The sequence below is a fragment of the Cibotium barometz genome, chromosome 8 (assembly GCF_041138505.1).
Source record: "Cibotium barometz isolate CiBa-2024 chromosome 8, ASM4113850v1, whole genome shotgun sequence".
Taxonomy (NCBI): domain Eukaryota; kingdom Viridiplantae; phylum Streptophyta; class Polypodiopsida; order Cyatheales; family Cibotiaceae; genus Cibotium; species Cibotium barometz.
The window spans coordinates 53,012,933-53,037,887 of record NC_141053.1 but is presented as its reverse complement, the minus strand read 5'-3'; the positions used below and the strand labels follow the sequence as shown (position 1 = coordinate 53,037,887).

Below are 24,955 nucleotides of genomic sequence, written 5' to 3'. Positions count from 1 at the left end.
CCCACTTGCTTGGTCAGTATTCTGCTTTCTATTCCTCGTTGATCACGAGTGGCAGGCTCAGCACCATTACTTGGGAGGAGCTTGTGCCAATGGTCTTGGACCAGGAGGAACGTTTCACGAACCCTCCTCACGGCGGAGGTTCGGAGGCCTTAACTGGCCAACGGTCGAAAGGCCGGAATACCAACAAGGGCAAAGGGAAGGCTTCACCGGAGAAGTCTTCTGAGAAGAAGCCTGATCCAGAACGAGAGAAGCTGAAGGCCAAAAGATCTTGTAATGATTGTGGTGAGAAAGGCCACTACTGGAGGAAGTGCCCTAAGCGGACAGGGAAAAGTGCTGATTCCTCAGCCTCAGCTGCGAAGACTCCGGCATTTGTGCACTTAGAGATGGTGGACTCCGATGCTTCATCATCTTCGAGCGAGGAGGCAATTGGCTTCACCGCGCAGGATACCCGGGAATGGATTCTCGACAGTGGTGCTTCCAGGCACATGACTCCATCCCGTGACTTCTTTCTGGATCTGAAACGGCAGTCAGGTCGTATCTTTATTGGCGATAACTCCACTATTCCGATACATAGTGAGGGCCGGATGGAGATTATTCCCGACGGCAAGGGGGGCAAGCATGCTTCCCGTGTTCTTTATGTCCTTGCTCTGGGTTTTCATCTTCTGTCAGTGCATGAGGTTTGCAAGACTGGCTTTCGGGTGGAATTTGAGGAGCATTCAGTTGCTCTAAGGGACCGTGAGACAGGCAAAGTTGTTTGGGAAGGCGGTGTGGAGAATGGCATCTACAAGCTCTTTGCACTCTCCTCTTTGACAGGCTCTCAGGTCGGAGATTTGTGGCACTTTCGTTTTGGCCACTTAAATGTGGATGCTTTGCGGCGCGCCTTCCGGGACCAGATGGTGGTTGGCTTGCCAGATGTTGGTAGTAGGCAAGGACGCTGCAGTTCTTGCATACGTGGTAAGCAGCACAGGGAATCCTTTCCGAAGCAGGCTTCCAGGCGGGCTTCGAAACCATTGGAGTTGATTCACACTGACTTGTGTGGACCTCAGCAGATACCATCTTTGGGAGGATCTCTCTACTTTATGCTACTTGTTGATGATTGTACCAGATTCACGTGGGTCTACTTTCTTTCCCAGAAGGACCAAGCTTTTGCTCGGTTCAAGGATTGGCACGTGATGGTGGAGAAAGAGTCTGGCTATCAGGTGAAGACTCTCAGGGCTGATAAAGGAGGTGAATTCTCCTCGATTGTATTTTTCAGGTTTTGTGTAGATCATGGCATCAAAAGGGAATTGGCCAATACCGGTTCGCCTTCGGAGAATGGAGTTGTTGAACGAAAGAACAGGACTGTGGTGGAGATGGCGAGGACCATGCTAGAGCATCGTGATCTTCCTCGTCCACTTTGGGGTGAGGCTGTGGCAACGGCTGTCCATACCATTAACCGCTCTCTGACGACTTCTGTACCCCATATGACTCCATTTGAGGCATATTTTGGCAGGAAACCCGATGTCTCGCACTTCCGTGTTTTTTGGGAGTGACGCGTATGTACATATTCCGAAGACGCAGAGGGGGAAGCTTGACTCCAAGTCCCGCAAGCTGGTATTTGTGGGGTATAACTCTCTTTCCAAGGGATACAGGTTGTATGATCCAGAGAGGAATGAGATTGTTGTCAGCCGCGATGTGGTCTTTGACGAGCATGTTCCAGCATCCACTGTCGAGGAGCCGCCACTTCTTGGAGATCCAGAGGAGTCTGATGATGATTCCCAGTCTTTTATTCCAGTTGATCCACCTCAGTCATCACAGGAGGTTGAGCCCGCAGCTGGAGTTGAGCCCCCGCGACCACAGGAGGCTCCACGATCTGTTCGAGTACCTAGGTGGTTGTTAGACACCCTTCGGGAGTCGGGTGTCACGGAGCTACCCTCCGAGTGGACCACAGAGGACGGCCCTCGAAGATCACATCGAGTCCGAGATAAAAGCAACACGGCGGAGTTTCTTCAGGTGAACTATGCTTTGATGTCTCGTATCATGCGGGACAAAGAGCCCACTTCCGTAAAGGAAGCCCTTTCACAGGATACTTGGAGGAAAGCCATGCAGGTGGAACTTAATGCCATCGAGAAGAACAACACTTGGGAGTTGGTACCGAGGCCGTCGAAGCGGTCAGTCATTGGTGTCAAATGGGTCTTTAAGACCAAATACGTGTCTGATGGGTCGGTGGACAAACACAAAGCCAGGCTTGTGGCTAAAGGTTATGCTCAGCGGCCAGGCATCGACTACGAGGATACCTTCGCACCGACAGCGCGGATGACCACGATTCGGACCGTTCTTGCCCTTGCTTCTTCTCAGAGGTGGCCCATGTATCAGATGGATGTAAAATCTGCGTTCCTTAATGGTGACCTGCAGGAGGAGGTGTACGTTGAGCAGCCTCCAGGCTTTATTGTTCCAGGATCGGAAGGGATGGTTTACAGGTTATGTAAGGCCTTGTATGGTCTTAAGCAGGCTCCCAGGGCTTGGAATCAGAAGATTGATTCCTTCTTGCATTCCCAATGATGAGGGAACTAAGGGTAAAATTCTGAATGAAGCCCATGACAGCCTTACTGCAGGACATCTAGGTTTCATTAAAACCTACATGTCTGTGAAGAAAAGCTTCTTTTGGTCTCTTCTTGGGATTGGAGATCTGGCAGACCCAGAAGGGGTTTTTCGTCTCTAGCAGCGGTATGTTCATGAGTTGCTTGAGGCCTTTGGGATGGAGAACTGCAAGCCTATTACTTCGCCGATGGACCCGAACACAAAGTTAACCGTTACAGATCCTTGTGAGCCAGTTGATGCCTCGCAGTACCGGAAGTTGGTTCGTTCATTGATCTGCATGCTGAACACCAGATTGGACTTGAGCTTCTCCGTAGGGCTGTTGAGCTCTTTTATGCAGACGCCATTGAAGACTCATTGGGACGCAGGATTGCGGATCTTGCGGTATCTGCAGAGTACGAAGGATCTGGGACTCTTTTACACAGGAGGGAATGGAGTCAAGCTCCAAGGTTGGAGTGACTCAGATTGGGGAGGAGATCCAGAAGATCTACTTCAGGATACAGTTTTACCCTCGGCTCAGGAGCAGTTTCTTGGAGCAGCAAGAGGCAGCCAACTATTGCCCTTTCTTCGACAGAGGCAGAGTATCGGGCTGCTTGTGGTGCTGCTTGTGAGGTTGTATGGCTGCGGAGGCTGCTAGGCGAGATTGGGTATCCACAGAGGGAGCCCACAGTCATCCAGTGCGATAACCAGAGTTGTATAGCTATTGCTCGGAACCCGGTTTTCCATGCCCGGACCAAGCATATAGAGATACAGTATCACTTTGTACGTGAGAAGATCTTGGCTGGTGACATCTTGCTACTTTATTGTTCGACGGAGGACAATGCGGCGGACCTCTTCACGAAGTCTCTACCTCAGGCTACGCTCAGGCGGCACTCCAGCTCCCTTGGGTTGGTTTCACAGCCAGGAGCTGAGAGGGGGTGTTAGAAGTCATCTCCTGTCTATATTCATACACCAGGGCCTCTGTTGTGGGTGTGCCCGCCCTGTATAAGGTGTTTTATCATTTTTCCACACTCCCCGTATTTTTTCCTATTTTTTTCCATTTTTTCTAGTGGTGGGAGGGTTGCCAGAGGATGCCAGGAGCACTCCAGTGCTGGCCGACTGCATGTTTATCAGTCGTGGGCTACTGGGCTGCTGGCTAACTGGATTTCCTCAATCGTGGGCATTCATCTGCTGGCCGACTGCATTTATGCAGTCGTGGCACCTTTTTCAGCAGTCGTGGGCACTTTATCTGCTGGCCGACTGCCCTCCCAGGGATGTATATATAGGCCCCTTGCCCCCACCACTTCCTCATTCAGTTTTCTCGGGATCTTGTGTATAGAGAAGAGTTTACACACCTATCTCTCTGTGTTTCTTGTGCTGTTTATTTTCTGCAGTCTACTTGCTCTTGTCTACCCAAGTTTGGTTATCATTTCCGCTGCATATTCTGACATGCATGTGGGCGGCCAGTTCTATGGGGATGTGGTAGGTGACCATGCCCACTCCCACACTCACTTAAGTGGGGCTCCCCACCTTGGCCCCTAAGTGGGTGCCCAAAGGGGGTGCCCACTTTTAAATGAATGTGAACACTTAACCTTATAAAACAAAAGGTTAGAAATAAAATATTAAAACAACATGTGCGATATACTTACCACCTGTTCACATGCACCAAAACTCGTCAGAATACAGAGCAAACTTCACGACTCACTGGCAGGCGTCCCCGCTCAGTAAGTAACACGTCAAGCAGGCAAACACAAAAATACATGTCATGCGAAAACAGTTTCAAACATGCAAATCATGTGTGCATGTGCAAATAGTAACATGGACATATCTCCCGTTCATGGAGCAAGTACAAAATATCTGTCAGCACAAAACTGGCACGACGTAAAACATAAAAACCTGATCTTCCTATGGAGTGACAATCCCATAGGTAAGACACAGTTCCAGGCACGAGTCTCCCTATGGTGTGACAGTCCCATAGGCAAAACACGGCACGAATACTGGCTCTTCCATGGCGTGACAATCCCATGGGTCGAGCACAGTCCAGGTCATACACGGGTGGCACCAATCTAGCTCCCGTCCATGTCAGCAAAATACTGGCCTCTTCACACGAGACATCGGCCTGGCCTCAAGTGAACGAGACGCAAAAACTGGAGATGGACCAAATGGTCGGCCAATTGGTGACATCCCCCCGGGCTTCTAAAGAGTTGACCTCAACTGAAAAGCCTCAAGATATGCCTGCAACAACTGTGGATAATCAACAAAATAATCCTCATTTACCCACTTGGCATCAATAGGCAAATAATTCTTAAACTTGACAAGGTATCTCCTGGAAAGCTTTCCTGCAAGTAGCTTTCTCTCCTTGTGAAAAACAATCTGTTCTGGCTGGAGGATCTCCTCAAGCTCTTCAATTTCTGGTGGATCTTCTGTGACAGGCTCATCAGGATCTGGCCCCACATATTTCCGAAATAGACTCACATGAAAAGCATTGTGAATCTTCCAATGACTAGGTAAAGCAAGCCTGTAGGACACTTCATTGATCTTGTGAATCACCTTGAAGGGTCCATAATAGCGAGGAGAAAGCTTAGGATACGATCCTTCTCATCCTGCCCTCTTCCGAAGCCTAGCCTTTTCAAATTTCAGCAATACCCAATCACCTTCTTTGACTTCCATGTCCCTTCTGTGCTTGTCAGCAGCCAGTTTATGCTTATCCTGAGATCTTGCAATGGCTGTCCGCACCTCACCAAAGGCAACATCCAAGTCACGAACATATTCATCAGCTGCAAATATCTCATCCTTAGTACGAAGGATGGGTGGTAATACCACTCTGCCATAGATAATCTCAAACGGAGCCTTTCCCGTGGAAGCATGGATCGTATTGTTGTAGGCAAACTCAACAAGTGGAAGATACTTCTCCCATGCACTCTTTTGATCTGCCACATAACATTTCAGTAAATCCAAGACGGCTGAATTTGCAGCTTCACTTTGGCCATCCATTTGGGGATGATAAGCTGATGAAAACTCAAGCTTAGTACCCATATTATCAAATAAAGCCCTCCAAAATAGGCTTGTAGTCCTGGGATCTCTATCCCCAACAATGGATTTAGGCATACCATGATGCTTGAAAATATTAGCAAGAAAAAGCTTTACCATATGATCAGCTTTGATGGTTTTCTTGACAGGCAAGAAGTGAGCTTGCTTGCTAAACCTGTCCACAATAGTCTAAATAGCATCATTCCCATGCTGGGATCTAGGCAAATCCATAATAAAATCTATAGTAATGCTTTCCCAAGGTTGCGAGGGAATAGGCAAGGGCTGAAGCAAACCTGGAGGTTTTTGCCTATCAAATTTCACCTTTTGGCAAGTAATACAGACACGTACATAAGCCTCAATGTCTTTACGCATGCTTGGCCAAAAGAAATATCTCCGAATCATGCGAGTAGTAGGCATGATACCTCTATGACCAGCATAAGGTGGAGCGTGACATTCGTCCATAACCTTTGGACACAAATCCTTCACCACACATAGGCAATTATCCTTCATAAGATAACCCTCGTTGATAACATAAGAGGCATGTGAATGACCAGCCATCAAATCAGTCCATATATGGCAAAAATCAGCATCCAAATGATACAAATCACGCATAGCAGATAGGTCGCCATGAGAGACTACTGAGACTGCAGCTACATAAGGCCTCCGGGATAATACATCGGCCACCACATTTTTCTTTCCTGGAGTATGCACAATCTGAAAATGAAACATGGAAAGACAGTTTGCCATTCTCATTTGCTTCTCTGAAAGCTTTGTTTGAGATAGAAAGTATCTCAAGCTTTGATGATCTGTCTTGACTACAAATTCAGCCCCAAGAAGATAATGTTTCCATATCTTTAAGGCGTGAATTACAGCCAAGAGCTCTTTCTCATAGATATCCATATGAAGCTCAGCATCATGCAAACGACGGCTCTCCTATGCAACTGCATGCCCTTCTTGATTTAGGACAACTCCTATGCAATCACCACAAGCATCACATTCAACCACGAATGACTTGTGCAAGTCAGGAATAATCAATACTGGACCACATATGATCGCATGCTTGAGCTACAAGAAAGCATCCTGTTCCTTTGAAGTCCATTTGAAAGCAGTTTTCTTCTTTGTGAGATCATGTAGAGGAGTGGCAATCATGGCAAAATGCCTTATGAAACGCCTGTAATATGAACATAATCCCAGAAAACTTCGTACTTGATGTACGTTTTGCAATTCGGGCCAATTGCGAATGGTTCCATTGTAACTCCATCTTTGGATACAATATGACCCAGATAATGAATCTCTGAAAGGAAAAACTCACTTTTCTTGGCATTTACGAAAAGTTTATGCTTTCGCAACTCTTCGAACACTGTGACCAAATGAGTTCTGTGTTCCTGCTCATTCTTGGAGAAAACCAAGATATCATCAAAGAAGACTCCTGTGAACTTGCGATGGGGTCGGAATATCCTATCCATCATAGGATTAAAAGTAGCAGGAGCATTGGTAAGACCAAAAGGCATTACCAAAAATTCATATAATCCGAAGGCTGTCCTGAATGCAGTCTTATGGACATCTTGTGGCACCACGCGTATCTGGTGATAACCACTCTTCAAATCAAGTCTGCTAAAGCAAGCTGAGCCATCAAGCTTATCCAAGATATCATCAATACGTGGAATTGGGAATCTGATCTTGATGGTAAGCTTGTTCAAAGCTCTATAGTCCACACACATACGGAATGATCCGTCCTTCTTTTGAACAAGAAGCACAGGAGAGCAGTAAGGTGAGGAACTGGGCTGAACCAAACCTTTCTCTAAAAGCTCATTTACCTGCTTCATGATTTCTTCTTGTGCAGCACTCACTCGGTATGCGGGTTTGTTAGGAGGAGAACTACCTGGCACAAGATCTATGCGATGATCTTCGGGCCTTTGGGGAGATAATTCACCTGGCAACAAGTCAGCAAAACAGTCGTTGAATGCATTAAGAAAATTCAGCCTATCATTAGACATAGCATCCACATTTTGATGATTTGGCACAAGACTATCACGCACAAAAACCAAGTACGCTGAAAGACTCTTTTTCATTGCTTTATTAATTTGGATGTGTGATACAAGTGGGATGGAATCCCCTTCTTTGCCAGCATCAATAAAATGCATGCAGCCTTTATGCATAAAAGAAATCATATTGGACTTGTAGTCTTTGCGGGGCTCAAGCCTATGGTGCCACGGCTTGCCCAACAATACATCACATCCATTCAGTGGAGCAACTAGGAAATGCTCATTATCAAGGTAGCCCTGGATATGGATACGCAACTTCCCTATCAATGGGGTAACCTGCATCTCTTTACCAATAAATGCAGCTTCGGTTTCAATTTGAGGTCCCATGTTCTCAACCTCAATACCCAATGCAGCTGCTGTTTGCATAGAGATGAAGTTGTCAGTTGCACAGTCATCAAACATGAATAAGGCGGGCTGATCCTTGATTTGCCCCCAAGCCTTGCAAACCATTCGCTCTTTTGCATCATGACTTGTATTGCCTTGCACATCAGGAACTGCATGTACATTAGCCTTGGTTTGCTTGTCCTCGTGCTTTGGTTTGCGATCTGAGCATTGTCGGAACATGTGGTCTTTGCTACCACAAGAAAAGCATTTTCCATCCTTGGCATATTGCTTTCTTTGCTCCGGAGTCAAGCCGAATTTGTTCTTCCTTGGGCCCTGATCTTTAGATGTGTTATTTTCAGCTTTACCACCTCTGTAGGTGTCTCAGAAGTTCTTTTTAGGTGGCTGTCCACCCTTTTGCAGATTTGGAACAGCCTTGTCCTTCCCCTTTGAACCTCCTTGATCCTGTTTAATCTTGAGCACCAATTGCTCCGTAGCAAGAGCAGAAGCTGTGAGTTGTTGCAAAGTATGTTTCGGGTGCAATTCTATGCCCGAACGATATGCTAGTTGCAGTCCAGAACGAAACTTCCTCTTTCTTTCATCCTCAGTGATTTGCATAAAGGGAGTCACTTCCAGCAACACTTTCCAGAACTTGTTAACATACTGTTGCACGCTTTTATTATCTCTTTGCTCCAACCTGTCCCACTTTTGAGTGAGAGTTTGCTCCGCATTTGGTGGCAAAAACTGAGCATAGAATCTGTCTTTGAATTCCTTCCAAGTGGAGATGGGATCCTTGGTGATCTTTTCAGTGATCCACCAATGAGCAGCAGTCCCTTTCAAAAACATGCTAGCATGGCGCACCTTTGACTTTTCTGTGAAGTCCTCATCGCTAAAAGCAATGTCGAACTGTGCCACTCATGGTCTTCTCTTTTTCTTTTCCTCTTATCCAACGGGGCAGCCCTATCTGCATGGGCTTCATGGGCCGTCATAGAAGTTTCATGGGGCACGGTGGCATGTGCTCCACGAACTCGAAACTCAGATGCATGTGACTTACCTGCATATGGCAATGTCTCTCCATGAGACAACTCAGAAGGCAAAATTTTTCTAGAAGCAGACCTGTCACCATGAGATACATATCTTGCATGCATGTGACTTTCATGCCCTCCATGTGCACTGGCATACATATATCTGTCAGGCTTAGTGCCTTATGGAGAAGATGCATGTCGAGAGGTGACTGTCACCTCTTCCTTTTACATAAAAGATTTCAACCTTTGAGATGCGGGATCTCCATGCTTCAAACGAGGTGGATTTCTGAATTTCAGCTCTCCGTCATCCCCCTCTTTGATATCACCTTTGCGGAGGAGGTAGGCAAGTGCCAACTCCCTTGGTTTCTTGCCCACTTCCCGTGCCATTGATTCAAAAGTTACATCTACCATTGCATCAGCCTTCCTGGCTTCAATAGCACTTTGCAGATGGGGATCTTCATGCAAAAACTTTAACTCTTGCTCTTGAGCCTGCAAAAGTTTTCTCATATGTTCCATTTCAGCCCTCATAGCATCAGGCTCTTGTTCAAGCATAACTGTCTTTCCTGGAGACAGTTGACCCTTTGATTCACTATCATTAACCCTTTCAAGGGGCTTGTGTCTACCTCGCAGGGCATCAGACCCACGAGAGGCACTAGATGGACCCCTCGAAGTTGGCACTTCCAAAGGGTTACCTTGGCTGTCCATTGTGTTTTAAGTTTGCTAAAAGCGGGATGTCCAGTACACAGGTTCGTTTCCCCACTAGAAAGAGGGAAACAACCGTGCTCTGATACCAATGAAACCGATCCCGTCAAGTGGGAAAGACTCCGTTGGACACCCACACGCTTAATAGCACAACTTTAAAACCACAAATTTGAAATGGACAACTTAATACAACTTGAAATTGAAATGAAATGAAATGAAATGGAAAGATGGACACCAGCACTGGGGCCGGAACGGGCTGACCCCCCCCCCTCAATATATGATGTATTTATTGGGAGTATTTAACAAATACAATGCTCCATGGGTTCCAAGAACTAGATGATGTCCATGTACATATGAAAACAGTACCAAACAAAATAGGTTCGAAGTTGAAATTCGATGTAGATGCTCGAAGCAGAATGACCACTAGCGTGGTCCAATCTCTACAGTCCTGTGCTTTCACTGGACTCCGCGGAGAGCGCCTCACTAGCGTTCCGAGACCCCACACAAACAGGCGCTCTCGAACTAACGCCTGGCTCTCCCGATCTCAGCACCTTTGGACCGAGGTTCTCCAATAGAGCTTGGACAACCCGGCACCGAACGGGTGTTGGCCGTATAGGGAGTCGGGAATCCCTTATCAGATTTAACACAAAATACTTTTACTTAAATCTGAAATTCACTTACTTGTGGATGGAAGATAGAGAACCAATACCCGTGGTATTTGTGTAGAAGATGTAACCACCCAGGAGATGTGAGATCCTCTTGTAGCCGGTTGAGAGGATGTGCAGCCTTCTTGTGGAGGAGGAAACGTTGGAGAAGTGGTCTTTGGATAGTTTGAATCATCCACGGGAAGAATACAACAGCGGAAAGAGAAACATGTGTAGTAGCCTGCTGTGGGTAGGCGCAACCACCTGATGAAGGTTCAGCTGCCTGAGAGGATGAGAGAAACAGCCACTAGGAAGCGCCTGGCTGCTGTGTACTGCCCCCTGGCTACAACCTGCGCAGCTGCCTGTAGTGGGCTGCCTGCTGAAGGTTAGGCGTAGCTTGCTGCAAATGAGGCGCACAGCCTGTTGGAGGTGGCCCACGACTGAGTGCAGAGGAGAAAGGCAGCGCAGCCTTCAAGTATGCTGCCGCCTGTAGGAGCAGAACGTACAGCCGCCAAGAATCGTGTACATGCGCCGCCTGAAGAGATGGTCGCCGGTTGTCTTACGTAAGAAAGTGGAAGCGGGTTATATCATCTACGTTGGAGGAGAAGGCCTTTCTTTTAATAAAATAAAGTGGAGTTAACATTTTGATTTGGCTGGCCCCCCCACGCTTGCATGTGGGCGGCCAGTTCTATGGGGATGTGGTAGGTGACCATGCCCACTCCCACACACTTAAGTGGGGCTCCCCACCTTGGCCCCTAAGTGGGTGCCCACTTTTAAATGAATGTGAACACTTAACCTTATAAAACAAAAGGTTAGAAATAAAATATTAAAACAACATGTGCGATATACTTACCACCTGTTCACATGCACCAAAACTCGTTAGAATACAGAGCAGACTGCACGACTCACTGGCAGGCGTCCCCGCTCAGTAAGTAACACGTCAAGCAGGCAAACACAAAAATACATGTCATGCGAAAACAGTTTCAAACATGCAAATCATGTGTGCATGTGCAAATAGTAACATGGACATATCTCCCGTTCATGGAGCAAGTACAAAATATCTGTCGGCACAAAACTGGCACGACGTAAAACATAAAAACCTGGTCTTCCTATGGAGTGACAATCCCATAGGTAAGACACAGTTCCAGGCACGAGTCTCCCTATGGTGTGACAGTCCCATAGGCAAAACACGGCACGAATACTGGCTCTTCCATGGCGTGACAATCCCATGGGTCGAGCACAGTCCAGGTCATACACGGGTGGCACCAGTCTGGCTCCCGTCCATACGACACCATCCTGCTAACACACGGGTGGCACCAGTCTGGCTCCCGTCCATGTCAGCAAAATACTGCCTCTTCACACGAGACACCGGCCTGGCCTCAAGTGAACGAGACGCAAAAACTGGAGATGGACCAAATGGTCGGCCAATTGGTGACAGCATCAGGCTCAGCAAAGCTAAACACTGATTCAATCCCATATGACGATGTACAGGTCCAAGGTACAGGAAAGTACACGGATGTGAAGCCCAAGGCCAGGAGCACAGAATCGGGAAGAGCTCCCAGGAGGTTTGTTGGTGGTGTTCCACAGTGCCAAAGGGGATGGCAGTCCTGTGAGCCAGATAGGTTCTTGGGCAACGGTCCCAAGGGAGGTTTATCCTCCAAGGGTGATGTGAGAGTGCCAGACTCATTTCTCAGGAATGAAGACCAAGACAGTGTTCAGAGTCAGGGCAGGAATGGATTGTGGACTAGATGGAACAGATGCATAGATCTTCGTATGAGACAAAGTGGTTTGGAGAACAGGCTGGGCTTTCAGAGAAAAAGGTTGCCAGGGATGGATGGATGACAAGGGGACTTTGGGAAAAGCATTGGGATGATGACAATCATCCAAGAACAGGTTGGAATCCCGTCATCAAGTTTAGCAGAGGGGGATGTCATCTACATGAAGATGCCATGGACATTCTCAGAGACTCTCCAGCAGAGGTAACCAGAAAAAGACCATTAGAGCTAGGGATTTGGAGCACAAGATACAAAAGTGGACAATGTGGACTTGGAGCAAGGCCTGGAGGGCATGAAGAGGATGTCCTGTCAGTGCGTTAGAAGAGACGAAGGCTGTCGGCTGCTTACAGAGGTGGTCGGCTGAACCAGAGGACAGGGTGGCTGCAGACGCATCATAACAAGGGAAGAGATCTAGTCGGGCAGCACTGAAGAGACTGGCCGACCAGCAGTGGGCCAGTATACCAAGTGTCCAAGAACCCTATAAATAGCAAAGTGTGCTCATAGTTTGATTCATTCATTCCTTTATGGGGTGGATCATTAGGGTCCAAGTAGGGACTAGACTTTTGGGTGTTTATCACCTTTTCTTCACGGCAGCCTAGGACTGTGGACTGAGTACCTTTTTGTACCATATTAATATACTGAATTTCCAGCATCTCTCTCTCTCTCTCTCTCTCTCTACTCTCTTCATGTCTGCGTTTTGCATCAGCATGTTCTCAGTGTGGTGTTTAGGGCTGAAAGAAGACCCCCAGAGCTTTCGCATGTTACAGACTAGGACCATAGAATAGGTATTCTACCTTTTCAAGAAGGCAGCCTATGGCTGCAAAGCAAATGGGAAGATTCACCAGCCATTGTTTGAGATGTCATTGCCCGAGGACAAACTAATTGATGAGTTACAAGCGCCAGTGCCTGAGGATCTCAGCGAATCCAATACAACAGAGGACGCCGAGACTAGTCCCATAAGAATTTCCAAGACAGTAGAGGATTCTCTCGTATTGGAAGAGCATCCACCATTGACAAAGGAACTAGAACCAGAAAAAAAACCCGAATCCGAACCCGAACTTGAACCCAAAGAGCAGATTCTAGGGCAGGTAGATCTTTCTGAATCCTATGTGGAGGAGGATGAGGTCATCTCGACAGTTTCAAAGGAGTTTTTAGAAGATCCAAAGACCAAGCCAGAGAACTTGAAGACCAAAGTCAGAGAGCTTGGAGATTGAGCCGATAGATATGAAGTGCAATCTTCAATTGGACCGGAACGGAATCGGAGCAAAGGTGTATGGATTACCCCAGTGCTCCAAGCTTAGCAAGAGGGGATGTCATGTGCATTCGTGCATCCCTACAGGCTCCCGGAAGTGCCCAAGACATAGCCCAATGGTTGGGACACCTTTTGGACATAGTTTGGACGCAAAATATGACTTTTTGGACGATGTTTTGTGGGAAAAATAGGCAAAACCGACTTGATTACAATTCGTTCCTTTTTCCTATAAATAGGATCATTAGGCATTCATTAGAATCATCATTCAAAGATCAAGAGGATCCATTTGTTAGAGTCTGCAAGACAGCAAGGACACAGTGGTGGATCAACTTGAGCTTCTCTTGTCCAATTGCAAGTAGAGGGTTACAGGGACCTTTGGTATGCATCATGAAGTTGTGAATCAGCAAGATCATTGTATATATAGCATGTTTTGGCAATATACAGTAGATTAGGTCTCTCTCTCCTTCTCTTTTGTGTCTTTCCTAAACATAGGATTAGCGTTAATCATGAACACGCTTCCGCAACGCATGTTACATAGACGTCTCCCTCGAAGGAGACCATCCTCTTCCACCAGCAGTAGATATCATAGCCCTACTCCGAGCACAAAACCAACTTCTCATGGAGCGTCTCCAACTCTTGGAGACTACCGCAACAAAATCCACTCCACCAACTGCCCCCGATTTCATCTCCCTCTTCTTTCAGATGAAACAACAAAGACGAGAGGATAAGGCCAGACGACGAGAAGAAAAAGCTAAGGCAAGAGCAAGAAAGCAACAAGAAAAAGCAGGCAAATGGGGCTATGGAAAGCTCAATGCAAGCTTGAAGAAGACCATCGTCAGGCTGACCTGGCAGCATGGGAGCACTAACGAGAGCTCAATTAAGAGCGAATGATACTCGAGCACAAGCAGGAAAGGAAGGCCATGCATCTACAATTTCAACACACCCTCTCTTCAGTTTCTCCGTCCATAGGTGCCACCAGTCAAACTCTCGCAACATCAACGACCGCCATCCGGACTCAGCCTCTATTGAGAGGAATCACACTTGGTCTTCAATGCCACGGCCTTTACATCATCGTGTGGTTGGTGTGAAATGGATTTTCAAAGTCAAGTTTCATGCAAATGGTACTTTGGACAAGTACAAAGGCCGCCTTGTTGCTCGAGGATATGCTCAGAAGGCAGGTGAAGACTTTGATGAGACATTTGCTCCTACATCCGGGTATACCACCGTCAGGATTGTTTTGGCTCTAGTTGCACACTTCAAATGACCCGTGTTCCACATGGAACTCAAATCCGCTTTTCTGAATGGAGATTTAGAGGAGGAAGTTTATGTTGAGCAGCCTCCTGGTTTTGTGATTCAGGGACAAGACACCAATGTGTATCTTTTGAAGAAGTCTCTTTATGGTCTCAAACAAGCACCTCGTGCTTGGTATCATAAGATAGATGCCTTCTTGTTATCTCCTGGCTTTGAGAGGACATATGCAGACAGCAATCTCTACGTGCTTCTTTCTGATGGAGATATTTGTGTCATTTTTGAATGTTGATGACCTCATCCTTTCTTACTCAGATACTAAGTTGGTCACACAAGTTCAGTCCAAGCTTTCAGAGACATTTGAGATGAGTGATCTTAGCCTTCTTCATTATTTTCTTGGGCTGGAAATTTGGAAGAAAGATGATTGTATCTTCATTTCTCAGCAGAAGTATGTGAAGAAGCTGCTCTCACTTGATGGGTTGTCAGACTGTACACCTCTCTCTTGTCCCATGGATCCCAATGCCAAGTTATCCAAGGAGGATGATACACCTTTAGTAGATTCCATAGAGTACCGACAGATTGTTGGCTCATTGCTTTACCTTGCCAACACCCGTCCCAATATCTTCTATGCCATGAGTGTTTTCAATTAGTTCTCTCATCAGCTGCTCGAAGGTCTCGTTGGCAGGCAGCTTTGAGAGTCTTCGTTATCTTCGAGGTACTTCAAATTATGTCATCACTTATTCCAGTGGTGCAAATTTGGTTGGTTTCACAGATTCTGATTGGGCAGGCTACATTGATACTCGAAGACCTACATTTGGATGTTGCTTCATGCTTGGTACATGATTGGTCTCTTGGAAGTCGCAAAAGCAGAGGACTATTGCTGCTTCTTCCACCAAGGCTGAGTACAAATCCTACTTCTCTCCTCCACTGAGGCACTTTGGATTCATCAAGATTCTGGAGCATTTGTGCTATGCCGACACTCCCCCAGTTACCATCTTCTTAGATTCTCAGAGTACTATTGCTCTAGCACAGAATCCTGTGATACGGAGACAATCCAAGCATATTGAGGTGCATTATCATTTTGTACGCGACTAAATCGAGCTCGGCCTTCTTCGGCTGGCCTACTGTTCTACCAAGGACAATGTGGTTGATCTCTTTACCAAACCACTTCCGAGAGCTACTTTGGAATGATCATAGTCCGTGCCACTATCCGTGGTGTGGACTTGGCTCATAAAGAATTACTATTTACCCCACCTCTCAGGGCCATTTGCGCTCATCTTGGGCCTCGTCTTGCCCTACAATGCCCACAGGAGAGGAAAGTCTTACTGTTTGAATATTTGAAGGTTCTCATATCGCTCTCAAAATTCAAGAGCATGGATCTCGGAATCAAATCACGATTTATACAATTAAGTAAAATGGAATGACAACAACATTCACAGCATCGTAAAGATTGACATAAAAATTTTTACACATTAGGGTTGGAATGGGCTGACACCCCTGATTCCTATAGGAAGGTCATGGCCTAGCCGCCTACATCCCACATGCATAGAGTCCCAAGCAATGGGATCATCTATAACTAATAGAAGACTATGAAAGAAAGAGAAAACACAGTCTGTAGGCAAAAGCACAAGCTGTAGAAGGCTGTAGACAACTGATTATTGCTGAAAATGAGCACGAGGGAAGCCCGTAGGTGTTTACAAGCATAAGAGAATGTTGCAACAGCCAATGACCTCCATCAAATATGCAAGAATGAGATGGGAAATGATGAGAAGGGTGTGATCCCTTATATATGTTCCATATGAGCTAGTCGGCCAGCTGTAGCAGGCCAACAGCAGTCTCCTGAAGCATAAATATACTATAAAAAGCCTAATAAAGACTCATAAAATGGTAGAATAATACTTAATGATGTCTGCAATGCAGGGCCTCAGAGAAATGACCAGTACAAGCATGCTAAGGTACATGTAGACCATCTGGAGATGATATATGTTCCATCACCTCCTCCTCAGCAGAGTACCAGCACGCTGAAGTAACACCTCGGTGGACCTACACAATCTAGCCCACATCTCCATACCTATATAGACGCACTAGAAGATCCATATCAACACAATTCATCGACCATCACTGTGTGTTTACCCCCTTGCCTTATAGCCACACCCTTAGCAGTTCTAAGAGCCACTTAGTAACCATCTATTGTCTTCTATTGTGCTTAAGCTGTGTTTTTAAAAATGATCCTGCATTTTGTGAGCGTTCTAGGTTTACACCACCATTACAGATCAACTTGCAATAGTTTGAAATAAGAATGGGAGAATTATCCCGCGCTTTTTGGGCTTTGCGGTACTAGACTACGCATGCCAAGAGGATGTACAAGGACCCTGTGTAAAGACTGCAGTCATCCTCCTTTTGATCCAGATGATGTGATCTTCACAACGCACTGACTTGAAGAGGCTCAAATTTACATGGCTGCTTTGGAAAAAAATTGTCAACATAATGGCCTGATGCATGCAGTTATTCAATGTTAAAAAAAACTGGGAATGAAGGCAAAGCTCACCATAAAAAGTAGCACTATTACTTAAGGTCAACTATCTATGTCAGATCCCGCGAATCAGATATGTATATTACAGTGTTTAGCATGCCTGTAACCAACGCACGTGCAACACATAGAATCCCATGGCTATAAAGACATGGTAAGATGTATGTAAGACAGTGGGACAGATTTCCTGAAATGACTGTACGACACGTGTTACTATGTATGGCAGATATAATGCAATGGCTTGCCATGGAAGTACCAGTGGGTGCTTGCAGAAAATGCAAAAATAAAGTAAGAAGTAATTACTTCGCGTGAGACGATCGATGCTGCTGGCCAATACGCTCTGGCTTTTGAGGGCACCTTCAGCTCCTGCGTCGAAGTTATTCATTACTGGACCCATAATCGAAGATATGCCTTTGGCAAGAACCTCCGCAGAAGGGTTGCGTTTGATTTCATCCAAGTTTGCATCGGTGGGGGCACACGACGCCTCTGGAGAAGCGCTTGCGGGTTCTGCTTCTGTTTGAACTGCTGTTCCGGCTGCATGATCATCAAAAGAAGAAAATGAGGACAGTCTCTCGTCTGCAGTCTCCGCAGCAGAGGACTCCGCCATCGCCAATCCACAATTTGGGCTCTGGATGCTATTGTTTTCAGGCCGCCCAACGGTTCATCATGTCCATCGGTGTTCACACGCTCGAAACCCGCCCATGGGTTTAGTCCTCTTTGCAGTTGAGGTTCGAGGGTTGTGTGATGTGTCCTCCTAGTGATTTTAAGTTGCTTTTAAGTTCTCAAGACTTCTGCAATACGTCCCCAAAACATTTTTTAGTGTGGATTAATTAATTTATGCAAGAATGTGCGGTTTCTCTCTTTTTTTCTACCTGACCTTGCTGGCCCTTGTATGCTAAACAAGCAGCGGCTATCCTTGCTATTTGAAATGAGCAGGACTGTGGGGGCTAGTAGGATGTAACACAAATTTTTGTGTGAAATATTATGGATTTCAAAAGATAAAATCTAGATTTAGGCACTAGGCCATGCTTTGAAGTCCACCCTCCACCACTTTGAGTCTTGGGGCCCATCAAGCTAGAGAAATTGCTAACTTAGTGCTAAATCGGTGCAAAAATACACTTAACTCAAGGTTAAGGCATTAGCAAGGGCAAGACAAGTAGCTTTGTATGTAGCCAAGGTACCTCCAAGACATTGGCATCATGAATGTCCCTAAGTTTGCCAACTTCATACATGGCAATGTTCCTTCTAAAATCTTTGGAGAATAGGTTTTACCTTAATGCCTTAATAGGGTCATTAGGAAGTCTCCCACAATACCTTGGAAGTGAGAGCGAAAAGACTGAAAGGTTTTCAAAACTTGAACCTTTTATGGTGAGATCAACTATATGTCCTAAAGACAACCTCGCCCAAGAAAAAGATTAGCAAACTAGGAATGTGCACACTATCTTGTCTACTCTAGTCACCATTCCCTTGGGTCAAAAGGCAAATCGACCATGTGGAATGATATACAAAATTGGCTAGGAGGTTGTTTCATAGCTAAATATGATGAATCAGATAATGATAAAGGGGACGACTCAAATTCTCAGTTGAAGGAGAGCATCCTTAATGTTCCAATAAACAATCTAGGTGAATACCAGTATAATGAAGGAGAAGACATGAATGCTACCATTCGAAATTCCTATAAAGGATATAAAATCTTAGGCATCCTTGATGGTGGAGCTAGAGTAAGTAACATCACAACAAAATCTAGTTGGGAAAAGTGGGGAAATCCTGGGCTTAAAATCACACGAGTCTTAGTAAAGATGGTTAATGGTTCTCTCGTTGGGAAAAGTGGGGAAATCCTGGGCTTAAACTCATAGGAGTCTTAGTAAAGATGGATAAGGGTTCTCTAGAAAGGCCATTTGTAAAGGTTAGCCAAATGCACATGTAAACATGTTTTGAACATACAATTGTTATAATGGACTGAGGTACAATGTTATCCCTGGGGAGACCATTTATGAGGTAGTTGTTGCCATGACTACGAACCTACAATATTTATCTCCAAAGGAATGAGCAGATGACTAAAGTCAATTTGGCTAATCATAGTGCTCTTCAATTTGGCTAATCATAGTGCTCTTCTCACCCAGTTTCTCAAACCCTCATTCATCTAGATTGAAATACGATGTCACATTCAAGGAAATCCACAGAGACAAGTGTCTACCCAATGTGCAAAAGCAAGATCCCAAATCTTGAACATCAAATCTTTGATGAGAAAGAGGGGATCATAAATGAAGCATGATATGTAGATCTTAAAAAAGTTTGGGCCAAGGTTGATGGCCTTGACCAAGAAATAGCTCCAATCCTTGATCCATTATATTATGATAATTGTGGATGTAATTATTGGCTACTTTGTATATGTAGTTCAACACAAAGTTGGATTTGAATTCAAGAATGCCAATGGAAAGGAGATATTAATTACATATTGAGTGCCTCATCTTTTGAAGATGTGCCACAGGCTGAATCATCTAGCGAGGGTGACTTCAATTATATTTGTTTAGGGGAAGTTGTAGTTTGTCTCAACAAGCATCATCACAAGCATCGTCAGTCAGAAGTATAAACATGTCTAAAGGATGAAAGTGCATTGATAATGGGAAATGGAAGCCTTAGGAGGTGTCAAACCCTTAAGGTCTATCAATCCTATTGCTTGGACTCTTTGCAATCCAATTGTCCAGAGAGGGAAGTTAGAAAGCTTTCTCTCCACCTACTCTCTCTCTCTCTCTCTCTCTCTTCCCAAATCACAAGAATTGAACCATGCAAGCTTCAAGTCTCAACATGCACTCACACACACACACTCACCCAAGCATGAGTAATCAAGCAAGATTCATAGCCATCGACATGCAAGAGAATGGAAACAACAAGAGACATGAAATCATAAGACAATGGAAGTAGAGGAGCTCTCCAAGATTGAGCTCAAAAGTAGATTGTATTACTCAAAATGTCTTTACAAACCTCCATAAGTCACTTACATACAATGGGGTTTGCCCAACCGCCCACACTTATGGGGTGCCCATTACTAGTTCTCTTCTATTTACAAGCCTTATATAGCTAGCTTTCATTACAAGGTTGGGCCCTTGGCCATATGTAGAGTGAGATACCTAAGGTGGGGACCACATCATGTGTATGGAAAATGTGTAATGGAAAAAGGAGTAATAACCCCCTGCCTAAACTAGCTTCAATCTTCGAAAGCATCTACCTGAATACCATAGGGTATGGAAAAAGTAGTAATAACCCCCCTACCTAGATTGGCTTCATTCCTCAAAAGCATCTATCTACATATACCATAGGGTAGAGAAATTGTGGAGTGCTTCAAATTGAAGGAGTTGGTTAATCGAGAAGGGTTGGAAAACCTTGGACATGCCTGCTTGGAAAAACTCCATTAAAAAGCACTCCTCAAATGTGCACATGTGATGGGCAGATAGATATCTGACTCACTCATAGTATCCATAGATCTGGTAACGAGTTGGTCCTTTGGTGGCGAAGTCAAAGACAAGCTATTAGCTACTAGGCCTTATTTATTTTTATATCTTCAAAGTTTTCTAAGAAAATCAAAAGCGTCATAAAGAATTTGTAAGTCATTTGTATGTGAAAATAGATGTCATTGTATGCAAGCTTATTTGTGTGCTCTTGCAGCACTAGATCCTTGGTATTGGCATATACTATCGATGGATTCTTTGGGTTGTTGAAGCATGCCTATCCGTGTCTCTGTAGATGTGTGTTAAGTAAACCCTACCCTAACGTGACGTGAAAAGTTGCTTATTCGCCAATCTCGAGCAGGCTCAAGAGCTCCACCGTAGCCGCTCATCCACCACCATCCTCCTGCACTCATTGTCACACCAAGACGGTTGCTCTAATCCTATAGGTGATGCAAGCTCTCTCTCGAGAAGATCGTGTGGGATCTCTGGAGAAGAGGATCGCGTTGGTTAGCCTAATCACTCAAGAAAGAGAGGGAGAGAAAGTAAGAGGGAACAAGTGATTAACACTAATCACTCCCAAACCCTAACCCTAAGCACACCACACATGCTAGATTAGAGTTGCAAGGGAGAGGGAGAGGGAGAACACTCCACTTCTATTGCACAAATGGGAGAATGAGTTACAAATAGGAGAAATTGGCTTTTATAGTTCCAAGCCTTTTCCCACTAGGCCACCCGGGAGTAAGTGACCCGAGGTGCCCAAAACATAGTTACAAGGCTTTTCTCAATGGTTTGGCCAACTAACCAAGATCCTCTTGTCTATCCATCAAAGGTCAATACTTGGAAGCATCTTTAGGGTGTTTCCCTCTCATCAAATGATGGAATTTACAATATAGCACAGGCGCCCATTATATAAGTGTGCGCACATAGTTGTCGTAGGAATGTGTTAACCAATATGTAGTTAACATACTCCCCTTCCTAAAGTCGATGGTGTCCTCGTGATCGGTAAGGGGTTGTCGAGGCTCGCGGGGGAAGAGTCGTACTTGGTTGGTTCTCCTGTCTCTCTGGAAATGAGAGGGGATGGGGGAGTTAGTATGATGAAAAGAAGTTAGTGGAGTACTGGCGATGAAGTATCCAGCTAGGCTGATGGGCTCTTATCAATTTGCTTTGTTAGATGAGCCCATTAGTACTCTTTATTTTGTTTTTTGTGTTTTTTTTATCGCCTTTGTGGTGGGACATCCTCATTAGAGTAGTTAGAGTACTTGAATGAGTAGACTAGCATGGAATGCTTAATGACCAGTATCCCAGTGGTAGGTGGTATGATTAAAGAGGAGCTAGTAAAACAATGGGGTTAGAAAGCAAGTGGTGAGGGGGGAATTCCGGAGGGACAAGGAGGTAACACGCATAGAGACTGCTTGTGCTCCGAGATGCTATATGTCGATGGCATTGTTCATGAAGCTCTAGCATCTTTGTCAAGACACCGTGATGGGTATCTTGGCTCCGGTGGATGTTGAGTCATTAGGTTGTGGTGTTCTCTCTTTTTCTTTTGGTGCATTGTTTTCTTCTTTCCATCGAAGCTCAATACTTGGGAGCATCTTTAGGACGTTTCCCTCATCAAATGATGGGATTTACAATATAGCACAGGTGCCCATTACATAAGTGTGCGGACGTAGTTGTCGTAGGAATGTGTTAACCAATATGTGGATCCTGTGTGGATAGAGGTGGTAGTTTATGGTGAGGGTCCATAGGTGTTGAGTCAAAGAAGAAGTTTTGGGTAGGATGGATTAGGCATGAAGCAAGTTTATTGGGGTGAAGCGGGGGTCGATTAAGAAGATCCAGGCGATGGGTTATACCATTGACCAGGCTTGTGCCCACCATGGTCCCCCCATCCAAAGATGTACCTAGATGGTTGCCGATGACAAGCTTTGTGCAGTGTGTGCGCATAGGATAGAGCCCAATAAGATTTGCAGGTGTTGTACATGGGCAAGGGCGAAAGGTGGGCCCGTGGTCCTAATCACCTAGAGACTCTCTCTTTTTTTTAAACATGTGTTTATTGGTCAGCACCCCTAAAGAGGGTTTTGTACTGAGTGGTCCATGTGGCTAGATTTGTGAGCTTACCTTTGAGTTTATCTTTGAGTGGTTGGAGAAGCTCAGCCATTTGTAGCATTGCCCCTTGGTTTGATGAGACGAAGTCAAGGGGCGGGATGGTGCTTCATGAAGGAGGCTCCGTTGGGGAAAAGGGGGGGCAAATTGAGCTTTTGAGTGCCCATGGGGTGAGGGCAAGTCCGTAGGATTTTATCGAGGAGGAGGGGACTTGCATGCCCGTTGGTTGCCAAACTATCTTCGTCGATTGGAGAGAGATTGGCATGGCACGTGTGGTTTGGGTGAACTACTGAGTGTATGCCTTGCGAGCCATATGATGGAATTGCCATCATGGAAGCCTTTGGCTTCTAAGAGATATTTGGGCACCCAACATTGCTGAGTGATAAAGGTATATGGTTGGTGAGGCTTTTGGCTTTTTGTTGACGAGGCTTTGAGCTATGATTTGGTTGTTGATGTGGAGTAAAGGCTTTTGATTGTAGCTTTGGGAGCCACATGTGTGTGTTGCCGTCATGGAAGCCTTGAGCTTTGAGCACATGAGTAGGCACCCAACGTTGTTGGCTTCATTGTGCTTGGGGTTGCCTAACCCGTGTTTGTGGGGCCTTTTGTTGCAACTTCCTAGGGAGTTGCTATGTGTGGAATGAGCACAGGTGGCATACTTGGGTAGCCAGAGGCGAGTGTTGCCTTCATAGTACCCGTGTGCTGTAACAGGCGGTCGGGGGGATGAGCCAACATTGAAGCTTTGTCCGAGGGTTGGTTTTTGTTGGCTTAGTTGGCTTCTTGCGCTTGGGTGGCAGAGATGGTCGTTTGGGGATCCATAGTTTTGTGTAGCCATCGTAGAAGCCCTAAGCGACAAGCATATTCTTGGGCACCCACCATTGATTGTCATGAGATAAAGGTAGGAGGTTGGGGTGCCTGCTGTGTGGGTGGTCGAGGATGTAGAGTTTAGGGGGATTGTCGACGAGGAAGCTTGATGGGCATTGTTGGATGGTGTCAACAGTGGTCTTTCGACCGACTTGGGGTGTGGGCATAGGGGAGACTGTCGGTGATGAGGATGGGGCTTGAGGGGAAGGGCAGTCAAGGGCGAGGGTGTGTGTATGATTTCCTCCTGGGGACACAAGAGGATTGTGGCTTTTTGGCCATTTATTTCCATGGTGGCCATTTTTTCGCGCTAATCGATTTGGCAGTGAATGGCATCAATCCACTCTTTTCCAATGATAATTTGGCCTTGGAGTGCACTTGCATCTATAACATGAAATCTACACTCCAATTGGTTATTTCCAATAGAAATTTTAGGGATGAAATACCCAACACTCATTAAACACATTTCATGTGATATTTGAATGTAAGTGTCTTCTTTTGTTAGTGTGGGTTTTCCAAGAGCTTTCCACGCCTCCAAAAAAATACGAGATTGGTATGGACCATAGGATAGATGTGGGCTTGCCACCATTGGAGACCATTCTTGGTTGACAGTCCAATCCATATTCTTGGTGGGTTGAGTTCTAGTGGTAGTTCAGTGGGCGGGGGAAGACTTACTAGGTATTGTGGGGGGTGTGAGAATACCCTTTATGGAAGCAGTTGGTGGGGAAAGAGGATCCGAGTCGAGGCACTCCCCATCCCAGAGGATCGTTGTTGTTACCTTGCCCTGGGGGAGCTTTAGGGTAGTTGTGTTATCATGAGTTGATTGTACTTGTAGCATTCTTCCTCCAAGGATGATTGCTTCTTTAATATTACGTGTGGGAACCACATAGAACTTACAAGCCGATGGGTTAGCTAGGGAAGTCGCCATGTGGGCTAATGTTCAATTGTACCAGGGGTTAACAAATTAGCATTTGGGCTAATGTTCAATGGTACCCTATGAATCTAACCTCTCTGAATTGGCATCTTGCCACTTTTTTAATCGAGCTTCCAGGTAAGCCTTCAATATTGGCATATACATCTTATCTTGTATATCTATTGTGGCGTGGCCTGTGTGGTGGCATGAATTAGCTTATTGTACCTAGTGATGTTTTCCCATTGTATAGTAAGCTGACATGTTCTCGTGGCGTATCATATTCATCCTTCTCTGATGGTTGTTCATCTTCTGATTGATCCCATTCAGTGGGAGAAATGTTCCAATGTATCAATGCCAACCATGGGTCCTCCTTGGGGTTCGCAGTCTAAATTTTGGGTTTCCTTTCTTGTGGGTTTAGCAACAGAGAAGTATTTGTGGGCTACTCTAGAAAGTTAGCATCTTCTTCTTCTATCTTTTCTTTACCCTTGTCCTTGTTGGAGTCCTTTG

General features: G+C 45.5%; 1 protein-coding gene across 1 annotated transcript in view; it reads right to left on the bottom strand.

Moving 5' to 3' along the window:
• Positions 1 to 17,841, bottom strand: part of LOC147636396 (SNARE-associated protein-like protein) — a 34,967-nt gene extending 17,126 nt beyond the window's left edge. Inside the window, exon 1 of the mRNA XM_086801831.1 lies at positions 17,432 to 17,841. Coding sequence (XP_086657957.1) covers positions 17,432 to 17,735 — 304 coding nt within the window. The 5' untranslated portion in view covers positions 17,736 to 17,841. The remainder of the gene's footprint in view (positions 1 to 17,431) is intronic.
• Between the last annotated feature and the right edge of the window lie 7,114 nt (positions 17,842 to 24,955).